The 27,692-nt window shown below is 44.2% G+C and overlaps 1 protein-coding gene across 1 annotated transcript in view; it reads right to left on the reverse strand.

Annotated features, from left to right (window-relative positions):
• The window catches only part of LOC110526720 (abhydrolase domain containing 17C, depalmitoylase), a 35,135-nt gene extending 8,179 nt beyond the window's left edge, over nt 1-26,956 (reverse strand). Inside the window, exons 1-2 of the mRNA XM_036981232.2 lie at nt 23,245-26,956; nt 3,267-3,446 (exon numbers count right to left, since the gene is read on the reverse strand). Of these exons, the coding sequence (XP_036837127.1) occupies nt 3,267-3,446; nt 23,245-23,729 (665 nt within the window). The 5' untranslated portion in view covers nt 23,730-26,956. The remainder of the gene's footprint in view (nt 1-3,266; nt 3,447-23,244) is intronic.
• Between the last annotated feature and the right edge of the window lie 736 nt (nt 26,957-27,692).

Below are 27,692 nucleotides of genomic sequence, written 5' to 3' on the forward strand. Positions count from 1 at the left end.
TTTGTTTACATACTCATCTCATATGTATATACTGCACTCGATACCATCTACTGTATCTTGCCTATGCTGCTCTGTACCATCACTCATTCATATATCCTTATGTACATATTCTTTATCCCCTCACACTGTGTACAAGACAGTAGTTTTGGAATTGTTAGTTAGATTACTTGTTGGTTATTACTGCATTGTCGGAACTAGAAGCACAAGCATTTCGCTACACTCGCATTAACATCTGCTAACCATGTGTATGTGACAAATAAAATTTGATTTGATTTGTGTAATGTGAATGGTCAATGATCACGGCCCTACGGATCATCACAGGCCAATTATGCCATCGATATATGCTTAATATGTAATGAAATTACATGTACACACGAAGACACTTGAAAGGGTGAAATATGAAACGTCATTGTTTGCTGAACTGATCGATTCTGATATCAAACTAATGGGGATTATAGATTGATCACTGTATTCTTCTTCTCATGATTATGATAAATAGTTACGAGCATAAATGACTCAAGGATGATTCCTATTGACTTCTTAATGAACTGGATTGTTGAATTCCCTAATTATGTTAATAATGAATGATTGTTATGACTTGATCTTTGTGATTATGAGTTTGATTGGATACCTGTTATTCTGTTTCCTTTGTGATGCAACACAGACTACTCAGTAAATATACCACTTTATGGTTAAAGGAATTCCTGCCTCAGTCTCATCCATTCCTCTGTCACCTGACACGTGATCACCTGTTCACCTTCACTGTCAGTCATCCTACTTGTCCAGCTATCCACACAGATTCCACGAAGCTTTCATACAGGTTGTAATGCAACAAAATAGAAAAAATGCCAAGGGGGATGAATACTTTTGCAAGGCACTCTAACAGAGACCCTCTAAGGGGATGAGAGGTCCTAAACCATGCCAGGATAATGCACTGCATATCATAAGAGAGACCCTATAAGGGGATGATGTGAGGTCCTAAACAATGCCAGGATATTGCACTCCACACCATAACAGAGACCCTATAAGGGAATGATGAGAGGTCCTAAACCATGCCAGGATAATGCACTGCACACCATAACAGAGACCCTGTAAGGGGATGATGAGAGGTCCTAAACCATGCCAGGATAATGCACTGCACATCATAACAGAGACCCTATAAGGGGATGAGAGGTCCTAAACCATGCCAGGATAATGCACTGCACATCATAACAGAGACCCTATAAGGGGATGAGAGGTCCTAAACCATGCCAGGATAATGCACTGCACACCATAACAGAGACCCTGTAAGGGGATGATGAGAGGTCCTAAACCATGCCAGGATAATGCACTGCACATCATAACAGAGACCCTATAAGGGGATGAGAGGTCCTAAACCATGCCAGGATAATGCACTGCACATCATAACAGAGACCCTATAAGGGGATGAGAGGTCCTAAACCATGCCAGGATAATGCACTCCACACCATAACAGAGAACACAGAACCCTCATTTACTCAAGTGTTTCCGTTATTTTGGCAGTTACCTGTAGGCCTCTATAGCAGTCCTCTACAGCAGTACCAGCTTAGGAGAGCCACTTGCAGATTCAACTTCTGCTCGCTCCCCCTCCCCCCCCTCCTCCTCCTCTTCTGCCCGCTGTCCCACAGATCTCATGGCTGATAACAGTTTGATGCCATTGTTCCACAGGTGTCAGGGCTGATAACAGTTTGATGCTATCTGTTCCTCCCACCTGCACCAAATGTACAGTATTTCTCATCCTAATAGCTTGTTCTCCATCTGATAACCAAGACTTATTTTCTAGTTTTCCGACCCTTTACAATAAAGCAGCACAGGAAGTAGCTGCTCATGGAATATGACTAGGGGACACAATACAAACCCTATGGATAATACAGGCATCTGATAGAGGCCAGCCAGAGACCGAGACCTGGGAGCCCTATTTTTCACTAGGTCTGTGAGCCCAGCCGCCAACCTTTCATAGCTAGCTAGCATGGCAAGTTACTACCTACCTACGGCTGCACCTTAACCTCATGAAACTCTGGGGGCAGTATTTCAATTTTGGATGAAAAACGTTCCCGTTTTAAACAAGATATTTTGTCACGAAAAGATGCTCGACTATGCATATAATTGACAGCTTTGGAAAGAAAACACTCTGACGTTTCCAAAACTGCAAAGATATTGTCTGTGAGTGCCACAGAACTAATGCAACAGGCGAAACCAAGATTACATTTCATACAGGAAGTGAGCCAGATTTTTGAGGCGCTGTGTACCAATGTCTCCTTATATGGCTGTGAATGCGCAAGGAGAGAGCCTACACTTTGTCGTTTCCCCAAGGTGTTTGCAGCATTGTGACGTATTTGTAGGCATATCATTGGAAAATTGACCATAAGAGACTACATTTACCAGGTGTCCGCTGGGTGTCCTCCGTCGAAACTATTGCGCAATCTCCAGGTGCGCGCATTTTTTCCACTTCGAACAGAGGAGAAACCAAACTGCCAGGAGTGACTTATCATCAAATAGATTTGTGAAAAACACCTTGAGGATTGATTCTAAACAACGTTTGCCATGTTTCTGTCGATATTATGGAGTTAATTTGGAAAAAAGTTTGCTGTTGTTATGACTGAATTTTCAGGGTTTTTTCTCAGCCAAACGTGAAGAACAAAACGGAGCGATTTGTCCTACACAAATAATATTTTTGGAAAAACTGAACATTTGCTATCTAACTGAGAGTCTCCTCATTGAAAACATCTGAAGTTCTTCAAAGGTAAATGATTTTATTTGAATGCTTTTCTTGTTTTTGTGAAAATGTTGCATGCTGAATGCTAGGCTTAATCCTATGCTAGGCTATCAATACCGTTACACAAATGCTTGTTTAGCTATGGTTCAAAAGCATATTTTGAAAATCAGAGATGACAGTGTTGTTAACAAAAGGCTAAGCTTGAGAGCTAATATATTTATTTTATTTCATTTGCGATTTTCATGAATAGTTAACGTTGCGTTATGGTAATGAGCTTGAGGCTATAAATAGGATCCCGGATCCGGGTTTGCTCGTCGCAACAGGTTAACATTCCCTCAGCACCCTGCAGGAGAGAGATAACACTACCTACCCAAAATCCAAATCAGGGCTTTGCCACATGGCTGTATATCAACTGTCATTCAGTCAAAGACAACAGGCCAGGAAAGCTAACACATCCAACATCCCTCTGTCCCTAGACTCCATCTATTTCCGCCGACCCACTATCTCACCATCTCACCCCATAATAACCCACCTGGGGAAGGCGTCGAAGCAGTAGGTCTTGCGCGTGTCAGGGAAGGCCACTCGCAGGCCGGACATAAGAGGTGAGTGCAGGATGACGGCGGCACACTCGTAGCGCGCCGCCAAATCCACCGTGGGTACCGTGCCGATGCTCTGACCGTACAGGATGATGTTCTCTGGGGTCACTCCATACCTGGATAGGAAGGAGGTTAGGACACAGAGAGAGAGAGAGAGAGAGAGAAGATGGGGGGGATAGACAAACCGATAGTTGTGGACAAGGAGATGAAGGAAAGTGGGTGAAAAAAAAGGAAAGAAACAAAATAAGGTTAATAGATCAGACCCAGATTACTACCATCGTCATCCTCCTAGGAGATATCTGACCCAGATTATTACCATCGTCATCCTCCTAGGAGATATCTGACCCAGACTACCACCGTCGTCATCCTCCTAGGAGATATCTGACCCAGATTATTACCATCGTCATCCTCCTAGGAGATATCTGACCCAGACTACCACCGTCGTCATCCTCCTAGGAGATATCTGACCCAGACTACCACCGTCGTCATCCTCCTAGGAGATATCTGACCCAGACTGCCACCGTCGTCATCCTCCTAGGAGATATCTGACCCAGATTACCACCATCGTCATCCTCCTAGGAGATATCTGACCCAGATTACTACCATCGTCATCCTCCTAGGAGATATCTGACCCAGATTACTACCATCGTCATCCTCCTAGGAGATATCTGACCCAGACTATCACCGTCGTCCTCCTCCTAGGAGATATCTGACCCAGACTACCACCGTCGTCATCCTCCTAGGAGATATCTGACCCAGACTACCACCGTCGTCATCCTCCTAGGAGATATCTGACCCAGACTACCACCATCATCATCCTCCTCTGAGATATCTGACCCAGACTACATCACTGTACAACAAGGAGACGATACCTCCTATCTAACTTCACTGTACCACGAGACGATAGCTCCTCCCATCTAACATCACTGTACAACAAGGAGACGATACCTCCCCCATCTAACATCACTGCACAACAAGGAGACGATACCTCCTATCTAACTTCACTGTACCACGAGACGATAGCTCCTCCCATCTAACATCACTGTACAACAAGGAGACGATACCTCCCCCATCTAACATCACTGCACAACAAGGAGACGATACCTCCTATCTAACATTACTGTACCACGAGACGATAGCTCCTCCCATCTAACATCACTGTACAACAAGGAGACGATACCTCCTCCTATCTAACATCACTGCACAACAAGGAGACGATACCTCCTCCTATCTAACATCACTGTACAACAAGGAGACGATACCTCCTCCTATCTAACATCACTGTACAACAAGGAGACGATACCTCCTCCTATCTAACATCACTGCACAACAAGGAGACGATACCTCCTCCTATCTAACATCACTGCACAACAAGGAGACGATACCTCCTCCTATCTAACATCACTGTACAACAAGGAGACGATACCTCCTCCTAACATCACTGCACAAGAAGGAGACAATATCTCCTATCTAACCCAACATGACATCACTGTACAACACGACATAACAGAAAGTTTACAATGTAATACGTAAACAATGCAATATAATAATACATGCCATTTAGCAGAGGCTTTTAGCCCGACGCGACTTAGTCATGCTGGCATACATTTTATGTATGGATGGTTCCAGGAATTGCATCCTCTATCTTGCAGTAACAAGCACCAGGCTCTGCCAATTGAGCTACAGAGGATGTCATGAAATAAGCTTCTAGAGACTGTAATTCTTATTTACCAAACACTGATATACTTAACCCTTATAAAATCCGACTGACATTAAACATCTACTCTTATCAGCACATCAGTTAGAGTTGAGATGAGTTTACACAGTGAAAGGAGAGCTGTGTAGTTAAATCCAGACTTGTGTACAGAGCTATACTTATATATACACTATGTAGCTAAGCTACGTTGCTATATAGCTTAGTCTCTAGGCTCGTAGTGAGAGGTAGCAGGCCGAATAGGGGAGGATCATGTCACTTTAAAGCCTGGCTGCCAGTGCTGCGGCCGGGGCAGCTGTCTGCCGGGGCAGCTGTCTGCCGGGCACACTGACACACACACTTCAGGCATCAGTTCTGCCCTATAAAAACTAAAGCCAGAGCATTGAGATAAAAATAAGGGATGGATGGGTGGAGGACAGAGGTAGCGAGAGGACAGCCCTACATTTCATTCTCCCACTCCTCCTCCTCCACTCTTGGCAGGCTTTCCCATGGCGAGAGCAAACCTCAGGGAACCCGATCTTCGGGGTGCTGTGTGTCAGGTATGCGGTGAAGTCTGCCCGACAAAATGGAAACATATTTGATACGTGACCTAAAGGCTGGGCCTCAAAGGTTTCGAAAGGCTAGTCCCCTTTGATGGCGAAAGTTGCAGAGGAGACAAAACAGCTGCGCACCCCGTGTGTGTGTGTGTGTGTGTGTGTGTGTGCGTGCAAAGGCAGGCAAGGCAGAGAGGAAGGGAGTGCTGTACAACGTGTTCGCTGAGACTGCCCTCAACATCACGTTCTGCTTTGTTTGGCCTTTTAGAATGAACTCTGAGAACTCCAAGAAAGTGTGGAATGCATGGGGGTGAATCAAAGGCTTACACAACTCACCACAAGCTAAGATGTAACACGCAACACGCGGTACAGTTAGGCATGGCTAAATATGTGGAAGGTGAGCAGGTGCATGTAAATTTACCCATGAAATTACGCTGTAGACTTAGGCCCAGCTAAGGAGGCGGAGGGTTGAAGGAGGTGTGCGATTGGGTGTGTGTGTGTTTGAGGGTGTGCGCCAGGGTTTCCGTTAGCCAGAAAATGCTGGCTTTTGGACCCAACAAAATTAATGAAAAGCCGATAAAGTCAGCCAAAAAGTTGCAGGCCCAATGCCTAATGCTTTTTATTAATTGATAGAAATGCCAGTCGACATGCTCTAACTTCAAAGGCAAATAAACTGCATGGGTTAATGAATCCTCAGGCTGCTGGGAAATTCATGTGTGTTTCTATTTTCACTCACGCAAAAGATGTGAGGTTCCCATCAGGGACCAGCTAAGTACACCCAGACTGGGCAACATTTGCCCAGATTAGAGATCGACAGATTCATTGGAATGGCCGATTATTTAGGGCCGATTTCAAGTTTTCATAACAATCGGAGATCTATATTTTTGGACATTTTTTTTTTACACCTTTATTTAACCAGGCAAGTCAGTTAAGAACACATTCTTATTTTCAATGATGGCCTAGAACGGTGGGTTAACTGCCTCGTTCAGGGGTAGAACGACAGATTTTCACCTTGTCAGCCCGCAATCTTGCAACCTTACAGTTAACTAGTCCAACTCTATAACCACCTGCCTCTAGTTGCACTCCACGAGGAGACTGCCTGTTACGCGAATGCAGTAAGCCAAGGTAAGTTGCTAGCTAGCATTAAACTTACCTTATAAAAAACGATCAATCATAATCACTAGTTAACTACACATGGTTGATGATATTACTAGTTTATCTAGCGTGTCCTGCGTTGCATAGAATCTTACTGAGCATACAAGTATCTGACTGAGCGGTGGTAGGCAGCAGCAGGCTCGTAAGCATTCATTCAAACAGCACTTTAGTGCGTTTTGCCAGCAGCTCTTCGTTGTGCGCCAAGCATTGCCCTGTTTATGACTTCAAGCCTATCAACTCCCGAGATGAGGCTGGTGTAACCGAAGTAAAATGGCTAGCTAGTTAGCGGGGTGCTTGATAATAGCGTTTCAAACGTCACTCGCTCTTGGAGTGGTTATTCCCCTTGCTCTGCATGGGTAACGCTGCTTCGAGGGTGGCTGTTGTCGTTGTGTTCCTGGTTCAAGCCCAGGGAGGAGCGAGGAGAGGGACGGAAGCTATACTGTTACACTGGCAATACTAAAGTGCCTATAAGAACATCCAATAGTCAAAGGCTAATGAAATACAAATGTTATAGAGGGAAATAGTCCAATAACTACAACCTAAAACTTCTTACCTGGGAATATTGAATACTCATGTTAAAAGGAACCACCAGCTTTCATGTTCTCATGTTCTGAGCAAGGAACTTAAACGTTAGCTTTCTTACATGGCACATATTGCACTTTTACTTCCTTCTCCAACACTTTGTTTTTGCATTATTTAAACCAAATTGAACATGTATCATTTATTTGAGGCTAAATTGATTTTATTGATGTATTATATGAAGTTAAAATAAGTATTCATTCAGTATTGTTGTAATTGTCATTATTACAAAAAATAAAAATAAATATATTTTTTAAATTAAAAATTAAAAAAAATTGGCCGATTAATCGGTATCAGCTTTTTTGGTCCTCCAATAATCGGTATCGGTGTTGAAAAATCATAATCGGTCGACCTCTAGCCCAGATTCTGTTGATTATGCCCGTTTCACTGAAACCGAGAAGGGATTCTTTCTCCAAAACAGAGTAAAGATGGCTTCCAGAGCGCGCTCTCTTGAAGACACAGTAACGAGGCCGATGGCTTCCAGATCGCTCCTTCTCGAAGACACAGTAACGAGGCCGATGGCTTCCAGATCGCTCCTTCTCGAAGACACAGTAACGAGGCCGATGGCTTCCAGATCGCTCCTTCTCGAAGACACAGTAACGAGGCCGATGGCTTCCAGATCGCTCCTTCTCGAAGACACAGTAACGAGGCCGATGGCTTCCAGATCGCTCCTTCTCGAAGACACAGTAACGAGGCCGATGGCTTCCAGATCGCTCCTTCTCGAAGACACAGTAACGAGGCCGATGGCTTCCAGATCGCTCCTTCTCGAAGACACAGTAACGAGGCCGATGGCTTCCAGATCGCTCCTTCTCGAAGACACAGTAACGAGGCCGATGGCTTCCAGATCGCTCCTTCTCGAAGACACAGTAACGAGGCCGATGGCTTCCAGATCGCTCCTTCTCGAAGACACAGTAACGAGGCCGATGGCTTCCAGATCGCTCCTTCTCGAAGACACAGTAACGAGGCCGATGGCTTCCAGATCGCTCCTTCTCGAAGACACAGTAACGAGGCCGATGGCTTCCAGATCGCTCCTTCTCGAAGACACAGTAACGAGGCCGATGGCTTCCAGATCGCTCCTTCTCGAAGACACAGTAACGAGGCCGATGGCTTCCAGATCGCTCCTTCTCGAAGACACAGTAACGAGGCCGATGGCTTCCAGATCGCTCCTTCTCGAAGACACAGTAACGAGGCCGATGGCTTCCAGATCGCTCCTTCTCGAAGACACAGTAACGAGGCCGATGGCTTCCAGATCGCTCCTTCTCGAAGACACAGTAACGAGGCCGATGGCTTCCAGATCGCTCCTTCTCGAAGACACAGTAGCGAGGCCGATGGCTTCCAGATCGCTCCTTCTCGAAGACACAGTAACGAGGCCGATGGCTTCCAGATCGCTCCTTCTCGAAGACACAGTAGCGAGGCCGATGGCTTCCAGATCGCTCCTTCTCGAAGACACAGTAACGAGGCTGATGGCTTCCAGATCGCTCCTTCTCGAAGACACAGTAACGAGGTCGATGGCTTCCAGATCGCTCCTTCTCGAAGACACAGTAACGAGGCCGATGGCTTCCAGATCGCTCCTTCTCGAAGACACAGTAGCGAGGCCGATGGCTTCCAGATCGCTCCTTCTCGAAGACACAGTAACGAGGTCGATGGCTTCCAGATCGCTCCTTCTCGAAGACACAGTAACGAGGCCGATGGCTTCCAGATCGCTCCTTCTCGAAGACACAGTAACGAGGCTGATGCACATTAAGCTGCTCCAAGGAGTTGGACAGTTTGGACTTCCAACAGCAGCGGCTCACTTTGAGCAGGAAAAGGTCCGCTGCAAATGCAAGAAAATTAGAGGCAAATTGTGTTATTCAGGCCTGGTCCCAGCAGTTCTGATGCTGCCCTAGACCAGACCAACATATGCCGGCCGTGTCATGTATAGTATAAAGATTGAAAGAGTCATGTGGATCATGTGTAATTGGTGCATTTCAGATGAGCTTATTCAGTAGCACTTGGAAACTAAACATCGTGGCCATCTAGTCACATCGGACAATTCCAATTTTGCAATCACTAGGCAGCCAACTGCCTACAGTAGGAAACTGAGCCGGTATCAATAAGATACCTATATTACAGGACACGAGTCACGGCCCCACGATCGTTCAAATTACCATGTGTGTGTGTTTGAGAGAGGCAGCTAGAGAGAGCAAGAAGGTGAGTGAGGAAAATAGTGTAACCAAGAAATAAACACAGAAACAGAGGAGTGAGTGAACAACATGCCCCTCTCTTTTCAGCCGGTCAGCCAAGAGAGGGGCTAGAACGACAGGGCAAAGTCCTTACATTGTGGGCTGCTGAATCCTTAGAACAGTAGACTTATCATCATAGCATGCCAAATATACAGACTTGAAATCAACCTTCTTAACCTTGAAGTCAAAAAGCCAGCACCGAGTTGAACTCGAGCATTCACTAGAACCAGAAGAAGAGTTAACAGGTAGCAGAAATAATGAAAGCAAGCCCTAAGTGCCTTGGACATTAACTAAAAGAGTGTTTTGAGCCGCGAGAGAAGGGTGTTAGCGAGATAAAGCGCCTTATATACAGTAGTCTTAGTTTTGCGAAACGGCTCATGGGAGCCAAAACAAACATTTCCAGATGTTTTCAGGCAGAAACTTCCCTCCGGTTGCCAGTCTTTACAGTTTACCCTGAAAACACCCCAGCTCTGAGGTGAATTAAATCCTCAGACTGGACTTGAAACATCACAAAACCAAACTTGTTGTGGAAATACGACTGCAAATACCAGCTCACCCATACTAGTGAATTTCTTTGTTGTTTTCTATCACAATAAATCATATGTTTAATTGGAAGAATAGTTTATTAGAAAAGGTTGGAGTTGAGCACTTTTGTTTGAAGAGAGGATCTTATTGGTTGTTATTCAGAGCATCCTGCCTAAGAATTTAGCAAATTCCAGCCGTGCATCTCAAGTAGTTTCCTCTCGTTTTCTCGTCTCCTCACCATTGGTGAGATTCAATGGAAAAATGGGGCTAGAACGACAGGGCAACCTTGACGTCCAGGCCAGCACTGAATCGACCTCAAGAAAGTCCACTACATAACAAACCAACAAACTGTAGCCCAATATATAGGCTAGGTTTGCATTCCCCCGTACACATCATACTGTTTACCATAAATGGTGAGAGAGAAAGAGTTAGGCTGAGAGAGAGCAGAGCAAGAATGAAAGCAGTTGTACTGGGAAACCTTGTCAAGTCAAGAAACTGCAAAGTGCTCGCTCAAAAAGTCCTTACATTGTGGGCTGCTGAATCCTTAGAACAGTAGACTTATCATCATAGCATGCCAAATATACAGACTTGAAATCAACCTTCTTAACCTTGAAGTCAAAAAGCCAGCACCGAGTTGAACTCGAGCATTCACTAGAACCAGAAGAAGAGTTAACAGGTAGCAGAAATAATGAAAGCAAGCCCTAAGTGCCTTGGACATTAACTAAAAGAGTGTTTTGAGCCGCGAGAGAAGGGTGTTAGCGAGATAAAGCGCCTTATATACAGTAGTCTTAGTTTTGCGAAACGGCTCATGGGAGCCAAAACAAACATTTCCAGATGTTTTCAGGCAGAAACTTCCCTCCGGTTGCCAGTCTTTACAGTTTACCCTGAAAACACCCCAGCTCTGAGGTGAATTAAATCCTCAGACTGGACTTGAAACATCACAAAACCAAACTTGTTGTGGAAATACGACTGCAAATACCAGCTCACCCATACTAGTGAATTTCTTTGTTGTTTTCTATCACAATAAATCATATGTTTAATTGGAAGAATAGTTTATTAGAAAAGGTTGGAGTTGAGCACTTTTGTTTGAAGAGAGGATCTTATTGGTTGTTATTCAGAGCATCCTGCCTAAGAATTTAGCAAATTCCAGCCGTGCATCTCAAGTAGTTTCCTCTCGTTTTCTCGTCTCCTTGCCTTCATTTGTACTCATGCGAATTCCAAGTAGACACTATCAACAATAGTACCATCAACCTTCAAATTGTCAGATGAAGGAGAAGACGAGGAGAGGAAGCCACTTTAAACCATGATGCAGCCTACAGTATGTGCAAATGTGTTCAGAGAACATTTCCAAGGATGTAAGCTCCATGGAGAGGACAAAGGGGCAAGGGCCTCGGGTATTCGTCGGTACAGACAATTTAATTTGAACTTCTGATGACATTTAGCGAGACCTAGCCTTGGCATTCTACAAGCCCATTCGCCATTCTCAATGCATTAATAATGAATGTGAGATTTTACTTTTTTAATTTCCTACCATTTTGTCCTTTCCTGTATATTGGCTGTTTTTGTTTTCTTTGTGTTGTCGTAAATGAGTTTTTATTTGATTCTTTTCACTAGTTATTCCCTGTTTCTAGCCACGTTTCAGCCTATTGCCCTGTGTTTCCATCTAGCTATTCATCTTATGCACCAATTGTCATTCATTGTCCCCATGTCTTATTTAAGACTACTAATAATAATATTACCAGGTTATCACATGCTGGGTTAAAGATGCTCATTAACTGTTAAACAGCATGAGTGGTATTCTCTTAGGAGGACAGAGGAGGTTCACAACTGGTCAGGTCATATGTCCATGGATGCCTGAGGCACTGAGGTGGACAGCCTGAGGAGAGGTGAGAGAAGAGGAGAGATGTCCATCAGTGGGAGGCACAGGAGTGTGAGGTCTTTACTCAGGTCATGATTCAAACGATTCACTGGAAAACAGCCTGGCAGAGACCACCTAGACAGATCTGACAACTGGTCACAGGCTGTGGAGAGTGCACAGAAATGAGGCACAAAGGCCCATCAACATCTAGGCTCAAACCATACGCAACTGGTCAACTCCACCCCCGTGGGGAAATGGGGGGTGCGTTGAAACTGACACTCCACCCCCGTGGGGCAGAAGGGTGCTGCGTTGAAACTGATACTCCACCCCCGTGGGGCGGAAGGGTGCTGCGTTGAAACTGACACTCCACCCCCGTGGGGCAGAAGGGTGCTGTGTTGAAACTGATACTCCACCCCCGTGGGGCAGAAGGGTGCTGTGTTGAAACTGACACTCCACCCCCGTGGGGCAGAAGGGTACTGCGTTGAAACTGATACTCCACCCCCCGTGGGGCGGAAGGGTGCTGCGTTGAAACTGACACTCCACCCCCGTGGGGCAGAAGGGTGCTGTGTTGAAACTGACACTCCACCCCCGTGGGGCAGAAGGGTACTGCGTTGAAACTGATACTCCACCCCCCGTGGGGCGGAAGGGTGCTGCGTTGAAACTGACACTCCACCCCCGTGGGGCAGAAGGGTGCTGTGTTGAAACTGATACTCCACCCCCGTGGGGCGGAAGGGTGCTGTGTTGAAACTGACACTCCACCCCCGTGGGGCGGAAGGGTACTGCGTTGAAACTGATACTCCACCCCCCGTGGGGCGGAAGGGTGCTGCGTTGAAACTGATACTCCACCCCCCGTGGGGCGGAAGGGTGCTGCGTTGAAACTGATACTCCACCCCCCGTGGGGCGGAAGGGTGCTGCGTTGAAACTGATACTCCACCCCCGTGGGGTGGAAGGGTGCTGCGTTGAAACTGATACTCCACCCCCGTGGGGTGGAAGGGTGCTGCATGGTATAGAGGATTTCAGAGTTTCGTCTTTTCAAAGGATATCTTTAAGCTAGCCTGGAGTTTTCCCATGTCAGGTCACATGGTCTAATAGCCTACAGCCTACTAATACTAATAGCCTACAGCATTACCATCAACTGTAACCCAGCCTCTCTTTAGCTTGGCCTGTACTCTACTGTCCAGACTAGAATCTGCTTCTCCCACAGAGCACCAGCCATAGCTATGAGGCTAGCCAGACCACACCACAGTAGGAAGGGAACAGGGAAGAGACAGGATGAGCATCCTGAGGGAGCATCCTGGTGCTTCACCCACATTGTAACCATTTGGCCTGTTGACCCTATTTGCCTGAAAACAAAAAGGGGCATGGTGTTAAGCCTTAATGCTTGTAGAAAAGGAGCATTAAAAAAGCACATCCCCTCTGGAGGATGGAACAACTGGTGTAGGGCTATGCTCTGTCTAGTCCTTAGTCCCTGGAGCACTAAGAGACCATGATGCACCCCTGAGGGATTCTGAGAAGACACTGCCAACATGACAGTGAGTGTTTGATTTTGTCCCAAATCCCCATAACATGTCGACAGCTGTGGAGGATTAGAAACTGGGCACAACTTACATTCCAGACCCCTTTTCTAAATAGTTTTCAATTATTTTGCCGTAATGACTTAATCCCATCGTGGATATGGTTCAATGTTCACATGCTTTATGGGTGGGGAAAAGGGTCAAATTAATTCAGCGGGATTGATAAAGCTAAGCCTCCCACCAATGAATAATTTAGTGCAATGTTATTAGCTGCACGTAAACAGACGTGCAGCATGGGGCTAAGCCTAAATGATGGGGCTGTGTGAGAACTAATGAGCGACATTAGCATACACTAGCTTGTTTATTTATGTGCATGTTAAGAAAGAAGGAGGGTTCCTCCACAAAACCAGTTGTGACTCTAGAGCTGGTGTAGAGAAGATGTGCATGACCAGGTGAAGTTGTGACTAGAGCTGGTGTAGAGAAGACATGACTCTAGAGCTGGTGTAGAGAAGATGTTACTCTAGAGCTGCTGTAGAGAAGATGTGACTCTAGAGCTGCTGTAGAGAAGATGTGCATGGCCAGGTGAAGTTGTGACTAGAGCTGGTGTAGAGCAGATGTGCATGGCCAGGTGAAGTTGTGACTAGAGCTGGTGTAGAGAAGATGTGCATGGCCAGGTGAGGTTGTGACTAGAGCTGGTGTAGAGAAGATGTGACTCTAGAGCTGCTGTAGAGAAGATGTGCATGGCCAGGTGAAGTTGTGACTAGAGCTGGTGTAGAGAAGATGTGCATGGCCAGGTGAGGTTGTGACTAGAGCTGGTGTAGAGAAGATGTGCATGGCCAGGTGAAGTTGTGACTAGAGCTGGTGTAGAGAAGACATGACTCTAGAGCTGGTGTAGAGAAGATGTGACTCTAGAGCTGCTGTAGAGAAGATGTGCATGGCCAGGTGAAGTTGTGACTAGAGCTGGTGTAGAGAAGATGTGCATGGCCAGGTGAAGTTGTGACTAGAGCTGGTGTAGAGAAGATGTGCAAGGCCAGGGAGGTTGAGGTAGCCCATCTTGTGCTAGCTAGGTAGACCAGTCTAAATCAGAAGGCGTATATTAGTTTACAAGTCTGAAATGGCACCTCATTTCCTATAGTGCACTCCTTTGGGCAGAGCACCAAGTGACCCAGGCCAACACAAAACTAGTGTACTTGCTCAGGGTTTCCCAAACTCTGTCCTGTCCCCCCCAGGGGCCCGTTTTGGGTTTTGCCCTACCACTATACAGCTGAATCAAATAATCAAAGCTTGATGAGTTGGTACTTTCTTATCAGTACTTTTAATGCACTGAGTAACCTGCATGTTCAGCTGGCAAAACCCTATGTATTCATGTTCAGAAGGCCTACATAAAGTTGGATTTGAATTGATTCTACAGGTAGGGTATTATAACAGACCAACTCATTTCTGGAAGCTTGGGGATATTGTGCCTGGCCCTTCCCTAGCATTCAACCATCTCCTCTAAATGGGGCAGTAATCTCGTCTCAGGGCATGGGGGAAACCACACTTCATCTATGCCGGGGCACGCCTCTACTCCCGCCAGCGTTACCCCGGCAACAGTGAGGGATGGCAGAGAAAGACAAGTAGTAATAAAAGAATGAAACCAATAAAGGAGGGTTTTTCTGCTTTCTTTTCATTGTCCTCTGATAGCAATGCCATTCGAGGAATCTGTCCCTTAACGTTGTGACTGCCCTTAGCGGTGTTGAAAACAGTATAATGCACGAGGACGGAGGCCTGCACATGCCTATTCAAACAACTGACATGACATGAATATGAATGTAGCTTGGAGAGAATATCCCGGTGAGCGATGCAAGGTGAGCAGCAGCATCAGGCTCGTCTCACAACACAATGGCGTCCTGTCATTCAGGGCTTGCCGGTTATTTTGGCAATACGTGTCACATACAGTGGGGCAAAAAAGTATTTAGTTAGCCACCAATTGTGCAAGTTCTCCCACTTAAAAAGATGAGAGGCCTGTAATTTTCATCATAGGTACACTTCAATTATGACAGACAAAATGAGAAGAAAAAAAAAACCGAGAAAATCACGTTGTAGGATTATTAATGAATTTATTTGCAAATTATGGTGGAAATATTTGGTCACCTACAAACAAGCAAGATTTCTGGCTCTCACAGACCTGTAACTTCTTTAAGAGGCTCCTCTGTCCTCCACTCGTTACCTGTATTAATGGCACCTGTTTGAACGTATCAGTATAAAATACACCTGTCCACAACCTCAAACAGTCACACTCCAAACTCCACTATGAATGAATAATAGTGTTGTTTGACGTGACAAGGAATGAAAAGGCCATGGAGGCGTTCATAGAATTAGGAATTACAATACTAATAGATTCTCAATGGAGGCGTTCATAGAATTAGGAATTACAATACTAATAGATTCTCAATGGAGGCGTTCATAGAATTAGGAATTACAATACTAATAGATTCTCAATGGAGGCGTTCATAGAATTAGGAATTACAATACTAATAGATTCTCAATGGAGGCGTTATTGCGACAAGGTAGGAACCAAATTGTTGGTCAGTGTTTCCCAGGAGAGTGGGACCCTATAATCTTTGGTTACATTAAAATGTTATCTTACTTCATGTAGTTAACAAATTCATGCTTTGCCTATTCCCCTCTGATTTATGCCAACACCAGTACAGGTATCAGGCTGTATTAGCTAGCTACGTTTTCGCTGACTCAGTACATTTCATCTAACTAGAAATTAGCGGCTAACAATTTATTGTAGCCACAACTTGCTAAGCAAAGACAAACTGTTTGCAGACAGTAAGATATACAAACTAGGTGTCATTATAAAGTACATTTGTGGATTTATATTAAGAAGCGAAGTGGAAAGCAGCATCATTGTCATCAACATATTGTTGCATCTGTGCATTGATCATGCAGACTGAAGAGTGAACAGTCAGCAAATGATCTCATGGTCGATCAACAACTGCACTCCTTGAGTGACAGGACGCGGGGTTGGTGAGAGGGAGCGAGTAGTGGAGTAAACTAGAAAAACTAAGTGGCGTATCACATTTAACAAACCAAACACTGAAATACCGTTATAGAAAGTAAAGTAAATACCCAAACCGGTCCGTGCATCAATAGCGGTATACCGTCCAGCCCTAGTATATTGGTCTCATTATGTAGGCTAACCTAGGCCTAGCCTATATAATAGTGCCAACTAACTGCATGGCATACTTCAAGGCAGGGTTTCCGAACTACACCTTTTGGTTTTTCCCCCCTAACACGACACAGCTGATTCGAATAGTCAAAGCTTGATGAGTTGGTTATTTGAATCAGCTGTGTAGTGCAGGGGCAAGAATCAAAACGTGCACCCTGCTTCAAGGGATAGGCCTACTTCACCACCCACCCCTGTATAAAAGAATGAGATTCCTTCACGTATACCTAAAAAACAGTCTCAAGTCAAACAGTGGAAAAGATGGGCACCATTTAATGAAATGGAATAATATGATGCCACTGACAATCTTTCCAATTCAAATGGGACTGAGGCCTGAGGCGGATCTCTCTGAACACATAGTGGGATCGACACAACAGCCCCCTTTAAGTCTAAAACCTGCAGACAGACTGATATTTTGGTTAACAATCCCTTTAAATCAACGGCATCCGAGGGATGTGAAGTCAGTGAGTTACAGGCAGGGTGGTTGGGAGATATAGGCTCTCCTCAGCGGAGGCTTTATAACCTCTCAACAGGAATGAGACACCACATCAAGTGAGCCGTTAATGAGCAGTATTGATAAAGCCATCTCAATAACTGAACACTAGTCAACTTTGTCCAATTCAAGAGAGTAGCCCGAGGTAGGCCTATTTCATTTCTAAGAAATCAAATGGGTTGTGTGCGTGCGCACGTGTTTGTTTCCAGGCACAATCTTAATGGTTTCCCACCAAATGTGATTAAAAAGATATTGAATAAACATACATCTTTTCCGCAGGTACGCCGGCCACCCCAAAGAGAGGAATGATTAACAGTGTTTTCATGCATGGGCAGGCAGCTCAGGAGGGTCAGGGCATAATGAAATGTTTTCATGTTTAATGCACAAAAGGAGGACTTGTTAAAGGCTCTCCCTTCAATGGCATTCAGACAATCTGTCAAATCCAGTTTTAATTAGAGACATGTTTGGAATGGGAGATGAGATGGCCTGGCTGGAGTACGTGTTATTCTTCTGTGAGCCTATTTTTAATTCATGTTCATTTGAGGGAAGAGGTTCAGCGTGAGGATTATTGATCAGTGTGTGACAGCGAGCAAACAAAATGAATTACAGTGTGGAAGTCATTTGTTCTTCTGTAATCATAGCTGTATTACAAAATAAGGCCAAAGAAAGCTCACAGAGCATTGAATGACGTGAAGTTGGCTGCAACACTGGTAAAGATGCCACACGGTTGGTTGCACTGAACTGATAAGTACAATAAACACAATATAACAAATATGGTGGCAGACCCCCAAGACAGGTTGGCTGTGAGGTTTATGATGGAGAAGCTCCTTACCCATTACCCATCGGAAGGCAGCGGAATAGAATGCAAATTAAACTAGTTGAAATAGTGGTGGGAAGTTGACAATGATACAGTCCTGCCTACAGGCAGGCAAACATGTATCACTCAAACTGCTGTTTAAGAGAGGAATGATGAAAGGCTTACACAATTGCAAACACACGTGCATTCCTACACTAGGGGACATTATCACCAGGCCGTTGTGACTGAAGGGGGCTTTATCACCAGGCACTGAAGGCAGGCTCTCAATGTGTCACACTGGCTTCTCCTGAAGCACGTCAGGGCAGCAACAGCCCACTTTATAGAGCCATTCATTTGCTCACTCAATTACAGCTGAAATTCTCCTGAAAGGGCTGATTGTGTCAAACAAGTCCAGGGAAACTGGTTTGACACCACTTTGCTTGACAACTGCTGCCAAGCGACAATAGCCCAATAAGAAAAAGGTAGCTTGAAAACGGTTGGAAATAACAAAAAGGAGCTAGTCCAAGGCCCCTATTCCTTTGTTGAACACTGGTGGTGTGCAGGACCGTGCACAGACCTTTCAGGGGACAGGTGATACAAATAAAAAGCACCATATACAAATCATGTACTTTCAGAATACACATGTAGAAATGTATAACATACTGTACAAACTGCTTCTGTAGCTAGTTATATTTTAGCATAGGCCTATTTATTAAGGCATCACACCCACTCATCACAAATTGCAAGCTAGTTCGTTACATTTGAGTCATTTAGCAGACTTACAGGAGCAATTGGAGTTAGGGGGGGTTGATCAAGAGTACAGACTGATTTTTCACTAAGTCTGCTCAGTGATTAGAACCAATGACCTACCTCTCTGTTACTGTTACTGACCCAATGTTCTTAACCACTACCTGCCACCCAGTGTGGCCCAAAGACATGATTGACATGGGGAAAAGAGGGTAGGCTATCAGCTGAACATTGATGTTGATGACAATGAATGGTAAAGACTCACACTTGAGTGATCAAGCCTGGAGTCACTTAAATGTAGCCTATAGAATGAATCGATTTCATTAACACAGCTTATTTCACAATTTTTAGGGACACTAATGGTTCCAAGAAAATGCAGAGTAATGTATTAAAATATTCCTAAGACCTTAATAAGGCTGCAGGGGCAGTATTGAGTAGCTTGGGTGAAAGGTGCCCAGAGTGAAAGGCCTGCTCCTCAGTCGCTAATATATGCATAGTATTATTAGTATTGGATAGAAAACACTCCGAAGTTTCTAAAACTGTTTGAATGATGCCTGTGAGTCTAACAGGCCTCATATGGCAGGCAAAAACCTGAGAAGAAATCCAAACAGGAAGTGAGAAATCTGAGGTTGGTTGATTTTCAACCCAGGCCCTATTGAATTCACAGTGGGATATGAATGAAGTTGCACTTCCTATGGCTTCCACTAGATGTCAACCATCTTTAGAAACTTGAATGAGGCTTTGACTGTGTTGTGGGACTGGAATAAGAGCTGAATGAGTCAGGTTACTGGCAGAGAGCCATTTCCTGGTCACGCGCATTCCACATGATATCGATCTGTGTTCCGTTGCTCCTCTAGACAAAAAGGAATTATCCGGTTGGAACTTTATTGAAGATTTATGATAAAAAAAACATCCTAATGATTGATTCTATACTTAGTTTGAAATGTTTCTTTGACTTGTAATATAACTTTTTGAAGTTTTTGTCCGAAGTAATGCTCGACCTGCATGAGCCTTTGGATTTGTATACCCAACGAGCTAACAAAAGTAGCTACGTGGACATAAATAACGGACATTATCGAACAAATCAAGCATTTATTGTGGAACTAGGATTCCTGGGAGTGCATTCTGATGAAGATCATCAAAGGGAATATTTATCATGTAATTTCTGGTTTCTGTTGACTCCAATATGGCGGCTAATTGGATTATTTTTCTGAGCGCCGTCTCAGATCATTGCATGGTTTGCATGGTTAGCTTTTTTATCAAGTTTTTTTTTTATTATTATTTTTTTTTTTTAAATCTGACACAGCGGTTTCTCACAGAGGTATGTCTATAATTCCATGTGTATAACTTGTATTATCATCTACATTTATGATGAGTATTTCTGTTGAATCGATGTGGCTATACAAAATCACTGGATGTTTTTGGAACTAGTCAACGTAACGCACCAATGTAAACTCAGATTTTGTTATATAAATATGAACTTTATCAAACAAAACATACATGTATTGTGTAACATGAAATCCTATGAGTGTCATCTGATGAAGATCAAAGGTTAGTGATTAATTTTCTCTATTTGTGCTTTTTGTGACTCCTATCTTTGACTGGAAAAAATGGCTGTGTTTATTCTGTGGCTTGGTGGTGACCTAACAATCGTTTGTGGTGCTTTCGCTGTAAAGCATATTTGAAAATCGGACACTGTGGTGGGATTAACAACAAGAGTACCTGTTGCGACGAGCAATCCCATATCCGGGAGCGTAATTATAGCCTCAAGCTCATTACCATAACGCAACGTTAACTATTCATGAATAGAAATCGCAAATGAAATGAAATAAATATATTGGCTCTCAAGCTTAGCCTTTTGTTAACAACACTGTCATCTCAGATTTTCAAAATATGCTTTTCAACCATAGCAAAACAAGCATTTGTGTAAGAGTATTGATAGCTAGAATAGCATTAAGCCTAGCATTCAGCACGCAACATTTTCACAAAAACAAGAAAAGCATTCAAATAAAATACAAAAATTCAGTCATTATAACGCCAAACTTTTTTCCAAATTAACTCCATAATATCGACAGAAACATGGCAAACGTTGTTTAGAATCAATCCTCAAGGTGTTTTTCACACATCTATTCGATGATATATCATTCGTGGAAGTTTGGTTTCTCCTCTGAACGACATGGAAAAATGCATGCAGCTGGAGATTGCGCACCAATTTCGACGGAGGACACCAGGCGGACACCTGGTAAATGTAGTCTCTTATGGTCAATTTTCCAATGATATGCCTACAAATACGTCACAATGCTGCAAAAACCTTGGGGAAACGACAGAAAGTGTAGGCTCATTCCTTGCGCATTCACAGCCATATAAGGAGACATTGGAACACAGCGCCTCCAAAATCTGGGGCATTTCCTGTTTGAAATTTAATCTTGGTTTCGCCTGTAGCATCAGTTTTGTGGCACTCACAGATAATATCTTTGCAGATTTGGAAACGTCAGTGTTTTCTTTCCAAATCTGTCAATATATGCATATAGTCAAGCATCTTTTCGTGACAAAATATCTTGTTTAAAACGGGAACGTTTTTCATCCAAAAATGAAATACTGCCCCCAGAGTTTCAAGAGGTTAAAACGGTATAATGTATGTTTGAGGAATTTTTGTGAGATTTAAGTTTTTATTTTATTTGACGCCCTGCACTTTCACTGGCTGTTGTCATATCAATCCCGTTAACGGGATTGCAGCCATAAGAAGTTCTTAACACACATTATGAGATTGGTCAGCTAGTGAAATGAGGGATGCACAATATATCGTGAACATATCAGAATCGGACGATATTAGCTAAAAATGCCACAATCAGCATCGGCCCGATGTCTAGTTTAACGGCGATATGCAAAACCGATGTCAAAGCTGACGTGCATACCTAGCTAACGTAATGACGCCACGAAAAACAGTGCTACACAGAACAAAATCTGAAAAATACTAAGCACAGACTTCCAACAACTAAACAAGTTCAAGTCGAGCAGTCATTTGAAAGAGTAAGGAAATTTCAGCGAGACAAGACAAAGGCAAAATCCATTAACGCCAAGATAACGGAATTAATTTCCCTTGACAATCAACCGTTCTGTCGTGGATGATGAAGGCTTTCGCCTACTGGTCGAGCCCCGGTACACACTACCAAGTAGGCGCTATTTTTCAGATGTTGCCCTACCAGAGTTACACAGTATTGTTGAAACTCACATCTATGAGTTACTTGCCATGTTACTGCCATTAGCTTCACGGCTGACATTTGGACCAGCGATGTCAGCCCCATGAGCATGCTGAGTCTGACAGCAACAGTGGGACGACAAGGATTTCGTACTGAGGAAAGCCGTATTGCATGCTCAAGAATGTGCTGGTTCTCATACCACTGCTGCCATTTCAATGGCTTTTGGGAACATGTTTGAAACATGAACACACTCCTAGTGCCATTCGAACGGACTCAAGAAATAAGCTAATCAACTGCGTATGTAGCAGATGGGATACCCTCTGTCATGGCATTGAAAGGCCTGCTCAACCAAACCCCACAGTCTGTATCGGCAGTTAAAACTTGCAAAAGTACTCGAGGCTGTGAACAAGCGATTCGGTGGCATTCTCTCTGAGTCTCTTTACTGTGTCGTCACCCTGCTTGATGCTAGGTACAAGGACCTCTACTTCGACGCAGACAAGAAACAGGGTTTACGTGAAATGTTACAGACACAGCTGCACAAGATGGAAACGGACACGGTGACAGTGCGCACCGAGGAAGAGAGGCCACAGACAGACAGAGCCTGTCAGAATAAAGAGCAAGTAAACAAGGAAAGGAAGCTGGCGGTTGTCTCTAATCTAGCTACTAAAATGACACAGCCCGCCATGTAGTCCGTCCTGCCCTGACACTGCCATAAGCATCTCATAGCTGGGCTAGTAAGCTAGTGTCATCTGCTATGGCTAGTTTATAACTAAAGCTCTCCATCCTCGGCATAAAGAGGAGACAAGTCAAACCTGTTTTTATGATTTCTGGAAGATCAATGTTTTTGGACTCATTCAGAAGGTTTTACCTGATTAAGTATAAGACATAAACTACTGTAAATTCATGTTTAAAGTTCCAGTGTGGACTTCAAGAGAAGTTGTCTGGCCTGCACAGATCATCAAAGTTTAAACATGGAAGCTTCTGGACATGTTTAGAGTAGCATGCCACAAAATCAATTGAATATGTGTGAAGTATCAAATCACTATGCAACTAACTACCACCGTTTAGGTATCACTACGTTTAGTGTGCACAGAACCTAATGTTAACAGTCCTCTCAGCCATATAAATGAATAGCTAATGCACTGCTCTCAGCTGTGTAGGCAAATAAATAAAAAAAGCTGTGTAGGCATGTTATAGTGGTTGTCATAGCAACCAAATATGGAGGGGGGGGGGGCATAGAAATGGAGTACAGTAGCTAGCAAACGTTAGCTAACTAACAAAGCCCAATACAATAAACCCAACTAGCTATGTAGCTTGCATGTTAGCTTGTTGACACTGGCTGTATAGGCTAGTGCTATACTCACTTGTTCCTTAGCACCTGCCAGGCAGCCTCGATGTCCGCATACAGGTTCTTTTCTGACGGTTTCCCGCTGCTGACACCGTAGCCCGAATAATCATACGAGAAGACGTTGCAGTTTATCCTCGAACCGAGGCCGATGTAGAAACTACACATTTGGCCTAAGTCCACTGCGTTACCGTGGGAAAAGAGCAACGTGTACCGGCTGTTAGGTGCGCATCGTACAAACATGCAACCCAGTCGGTTTCCCCGACTGGTTCTGGTGTTGAACACCTCGACAGCGTCCAGTTCGCGTTGGGAGTACTGCCAGTCTGCTCGCTCGGTTAGATGCAGGCTACTCGTCCCGTTAGCATCGGTGTGTACGGAGTACGTGGGTTCGGGAGGGAGAAAGGCTAGTTTGGATGCGATGCGACTGGGACAGGGCGGGCAACAGAATAGCCAGCATAGTTCGCCGAGGGAAAAACCATTCATCCTTGGGCCTTGTTCGGGCATTGAGGCTTTTTCTTTGTAACACCAGCAAATGTATCCAGCTATGTTTTTAAAAAATCTATCTGGTAACAAAATAACAATAAAACACTTCGTAAGGAGCTAAACTAGCTAGCCACCTAGTACTAGCTAGGCTAGTAGCTGGCTAACTGGTTTCTCCTTTGTATAGCTTGGTAGCTAACGTGATTTACAAAACTCAGAAAGACGTTAACATGGTTAACGATTTTTTTGTGTCTACAGAAGCGATATAACTTGCTTGTTATCATACAATTTCAAAACGTTGGTCGAAGAATTAAGCTTACGTCAAACGTAAACGTCGAGTTAGCAGGCTAATACAATGTATGCAGCCATATCTTTCAGCAGTAACGCCAAATATAAGATTTCCGGTCGAACCGGATATCCTTTCGCACTTTTTCGTCAAAATCATGTTGATGACAGAACCGTAGTAGCAATAATATGCATATTATATAGTCACTTACTTGATAGTAGGCTATTATTGAAATATGAGTGTTTTCTCTAATGGATATGCAATCATGCAACAGCTTTGTTCATGCTAGCTACATCAATAGTTTGCCTGAAACCACAGTTTGAATGGAAAGAGTTGCTTTTCCTGTAATTGCATCTGAATAAATGCACATTAGTTGTCGATCCATTGGGTTGGAAACAAACATGCAAATTGCTGTGAAAAGAAAACGGACAGTTTAAGGACCAGAAATTTAAATAGGTTTAGAATATTCATTGAGAAAATGGAATGCATGTGAGAATGATAGGTGGCAGTATATGCATCCTGTCAGTTTGGTTGTGATCACCCACCCCCAAATGTTGCTTAATGCTCAGCACTAAAGGCTAGTAAATGTCTGACATACAGATTCGAGGTCGGAAAGGGCAGCGAGTAGTGTGGACGAAATGGAGAAAAAGTTGGTGAAGCAACAATATGGGTGTCAGTTCTTATGTTATGGAGCAGGAGGATAATGGTCAATGACCAGAATGGCCAGTAGTGGAAAGACATATGTTACCTTCCCCAGTTTCTGTGTTTTGGATGTTTTGTTTTGTATGTGTTTGTGTGTGTGTATTTCAGGAAGGCTTCCTGGATTTTAAGCAGCTGATTGGTTGGCCCAATCGGTGATTGGAGCTCTGAACCCTCCCTCTCTCGTCAGGGGAAACAGCTGTTTTCAATTACCAACTCCTTCTCCAGCTGGATAAAAGCCAGTGTTCCTTTATCAAAAGAAGGGCTTCTTTGATGTTCTGTGTTGGTTGTTTCCCCAGTGACAGTTATGTTGAAGGTATTTTGTAGCTGCTACTTCTGAGGTAGAGCATAGTGTTTTTTTTATTTTTTTAAGTCCCTATAGGACTCAGTGTTTTTGATTATTGAAATGTTTCACTTTATGTTAGTAATTATTCTGTGTTTGTTCCCAGGGGGGGAAGAAGGAACCTTGAGTGTTTAGGCAAGAGGCCTGCAGGCATACATAACCTGTAGTATTTACTGTCTATGCACACCAGGTAAGACCTGGGCAGACCACCCTCTGTATTTTGGTTAGTGTGCCAGGAGGTGCTAAAAGGTTAGGTAGGAGAGGGGACTCTTTTACTTTCTTTGCTTTGGTTCTGTCTAGCCCCTTTCCCCCCACATTACTGTGTTAAGGAAATACATTCTCTGTAAATGGTAATATTCTCTGCCATCCTTACCTGCACCTACAATCACATACATCTTTCACTCCATGGGGAGTTGAGTTGTAGCAGGGTGTTGTTCTCCCCCCCCCCAGAGGTGTACATAACAACATGGGAAGAGCGATCTTGATACAGAAAGCATTGAAGCATCTAGTAAAGAAAGCATAAAGAGGACCAAAGTAGAAAGCAAGAGTGGTGATGGTGTTAAGACTGCAGGGCCTTACACCCTATCCAACTAATGCCATAGAGAAAGAGGTAGGTCAAGTTAAATTAGCTTGGTTCATTGGAAATGGTAGATTGTTTCTATTGTGTGATAGCCAGGCTCAGCAAGAGAAGATTCAGAAAATGGGAAGAAGATTAAAAGACCTGTCCCTGGCGCTTATGCTAGGTTGAGGGGAGTCATCACCGGGGTCTCTATCTTACTAATTGGCTTGGACCCCTTATTGTCAACACGGCGCCTCGCCAATCCATCACGACTGGTCTGCCGACGTAAACGTCCGATTGGGGCGTCGTTAGAGCATTGGACTAGGAACCGGAAGGTTGCAAGTTCAAATCCACGAGCTGACAAGGTACAAATCTGTCGTTCTGCCCCTGAACAGGCAGTTAACCCACCGTTCCTAGACCGTCATTAAAAATAAGAATTTGTTCTTAACTGACTTGCCTAGTTAAATAAAGATAAAATTGGTTTCAAAAGGCCTTTCCGTTGCGATGTCGCCGAAGACCCATCTCCTGGCCCGCTAGCTTTCTGAACGCCGTGTCTCTGGCTTGCCTAGCGTAGTAGCGACTACAGAACGGCTCCCTGACTCTCCTATTGCTGCTCGTTAGACCTTATGATCACTCGGCTACACAGCTGATACCTGCTGGACTGTTCATTAACACTACCTCTTTGTTTATCTGTCGACCCCAGCCTCAAACTCAGGCCCTGTGTGTACCTAACTGACCCCCTTTGCCCATTCATCTCCATTTAGCTGTTGTCCTAGCTCTCCCTACCAATACCTGTGATTGCCTTATGCCTCTCTGTCAATATGCCTTGTCTGCTGCTGTTTCGGTTCGTTTTATTTCACTGTAGAGCCCCCGGTCCCGCTCAACATACTTACTGTAGATGGCTCTTTTGTCTCACCTGGCTTAACTGGTGCCCCCAGACACGCAACCTCTCGTCACTCAATGCCGAGGTTTATCGCCAGTGTACTCACATCCTACCATACCCTTGTCTGTACACTATGCCCTGAATCTATTCCACCACGCCCAGAAATCTCCTTTTATTCTCTGTTCCCAAACCACTAGACGACCAGTTCTTATAGCCTTTAGCCGTACCCTTATCCTACTCCTCTGTTCCTCTGGTGATGTAGAGGTTAACCCAGGCCCTGTAGCCTCCAGTACTACACCTACTCCCCAGGTCAGTCTCATTTGTTGACTTCTGTAACCGTAAAAGTCTTGGCTTCATGCATGTTAACATCAGAAGTTTCCTCCCTAAGTTTGTTTTAGTTACTGCTTTAGCTAACCCTGATGTCCTAGCCGTGTCTGAATCCTGGGTTAGGAAGGCCACCAAAAATTCTGACATTTTCATCCCCAACTACATTTCCTGTTAAGATAGAAATGCAAAAGGGGTGGAGTTGCAATCTACTGCAGAGAGAGCCTGAAGAGTTCTGTCATACTATCCACGTCTATGCCCAAACAGTTCTTTCCAGAAGTCTCTCACTGTTGCAGCTTGTTATTGACCCCCACAGCTGTGCCCTGGACACCGTATGTGAATCTCTTCAGAGTTTGTACTGTTAGGTGACCTAAACTGGAATATGCTTAACACCCCGGCCCTCCTACAATCAAGGAACCTATCAGGTACAACCCTAAATCTGTTAGCATGGGCACCCTCATAGATATCATCTTGACCAACTTGCCCTCCAAATACACCTCTGTTGTCTACATCCAGGATCTCAAAGATCACTGCCTCATTGCCTGCGTCCTTAATGGGTCCGCAGTCAAACGACCACCCCTCATCACTGTCAAATGCTCCCTAAAACACTTCAGCGAGCAGGACATTCTAATCGACCTGTCCCAGATATCCTGCAAGATATTGAACTCATCCTGTCAGTAGAGGATGCCTGGTTGTTCTTTAAAAGTGCTTTCCTCACCATCTTAATTAAATAAGCATGCCCCGTTCAAAAAATTTAGAACCAGGAACAGATATAGCCCCTGGTTCACTCCTGACTTGACTGCCCTAGACCAGCACAAAAACATCCTGTTGGTGTATTGCATTAGCATCAAATAGCCCCCGCAATATGCAGCTTTTCAGGGAAGACGGGAACC

Source organism: Oncorhynchus mykiss, chromosome 6 (genome assembly GCF_057628025.1).
Source record: "Oncorhynchus mykiss isolate SJ-2025 chromosome 6, ASM5762802v1, whole genome shotgun sequence".
Lineage (NCBI taxonomy): Eukaryota > Metazoa > Chordata > Actinopteri > Salmoniformes > Salmonidae > Oncorhynchus > Oncorhynchus mykiss.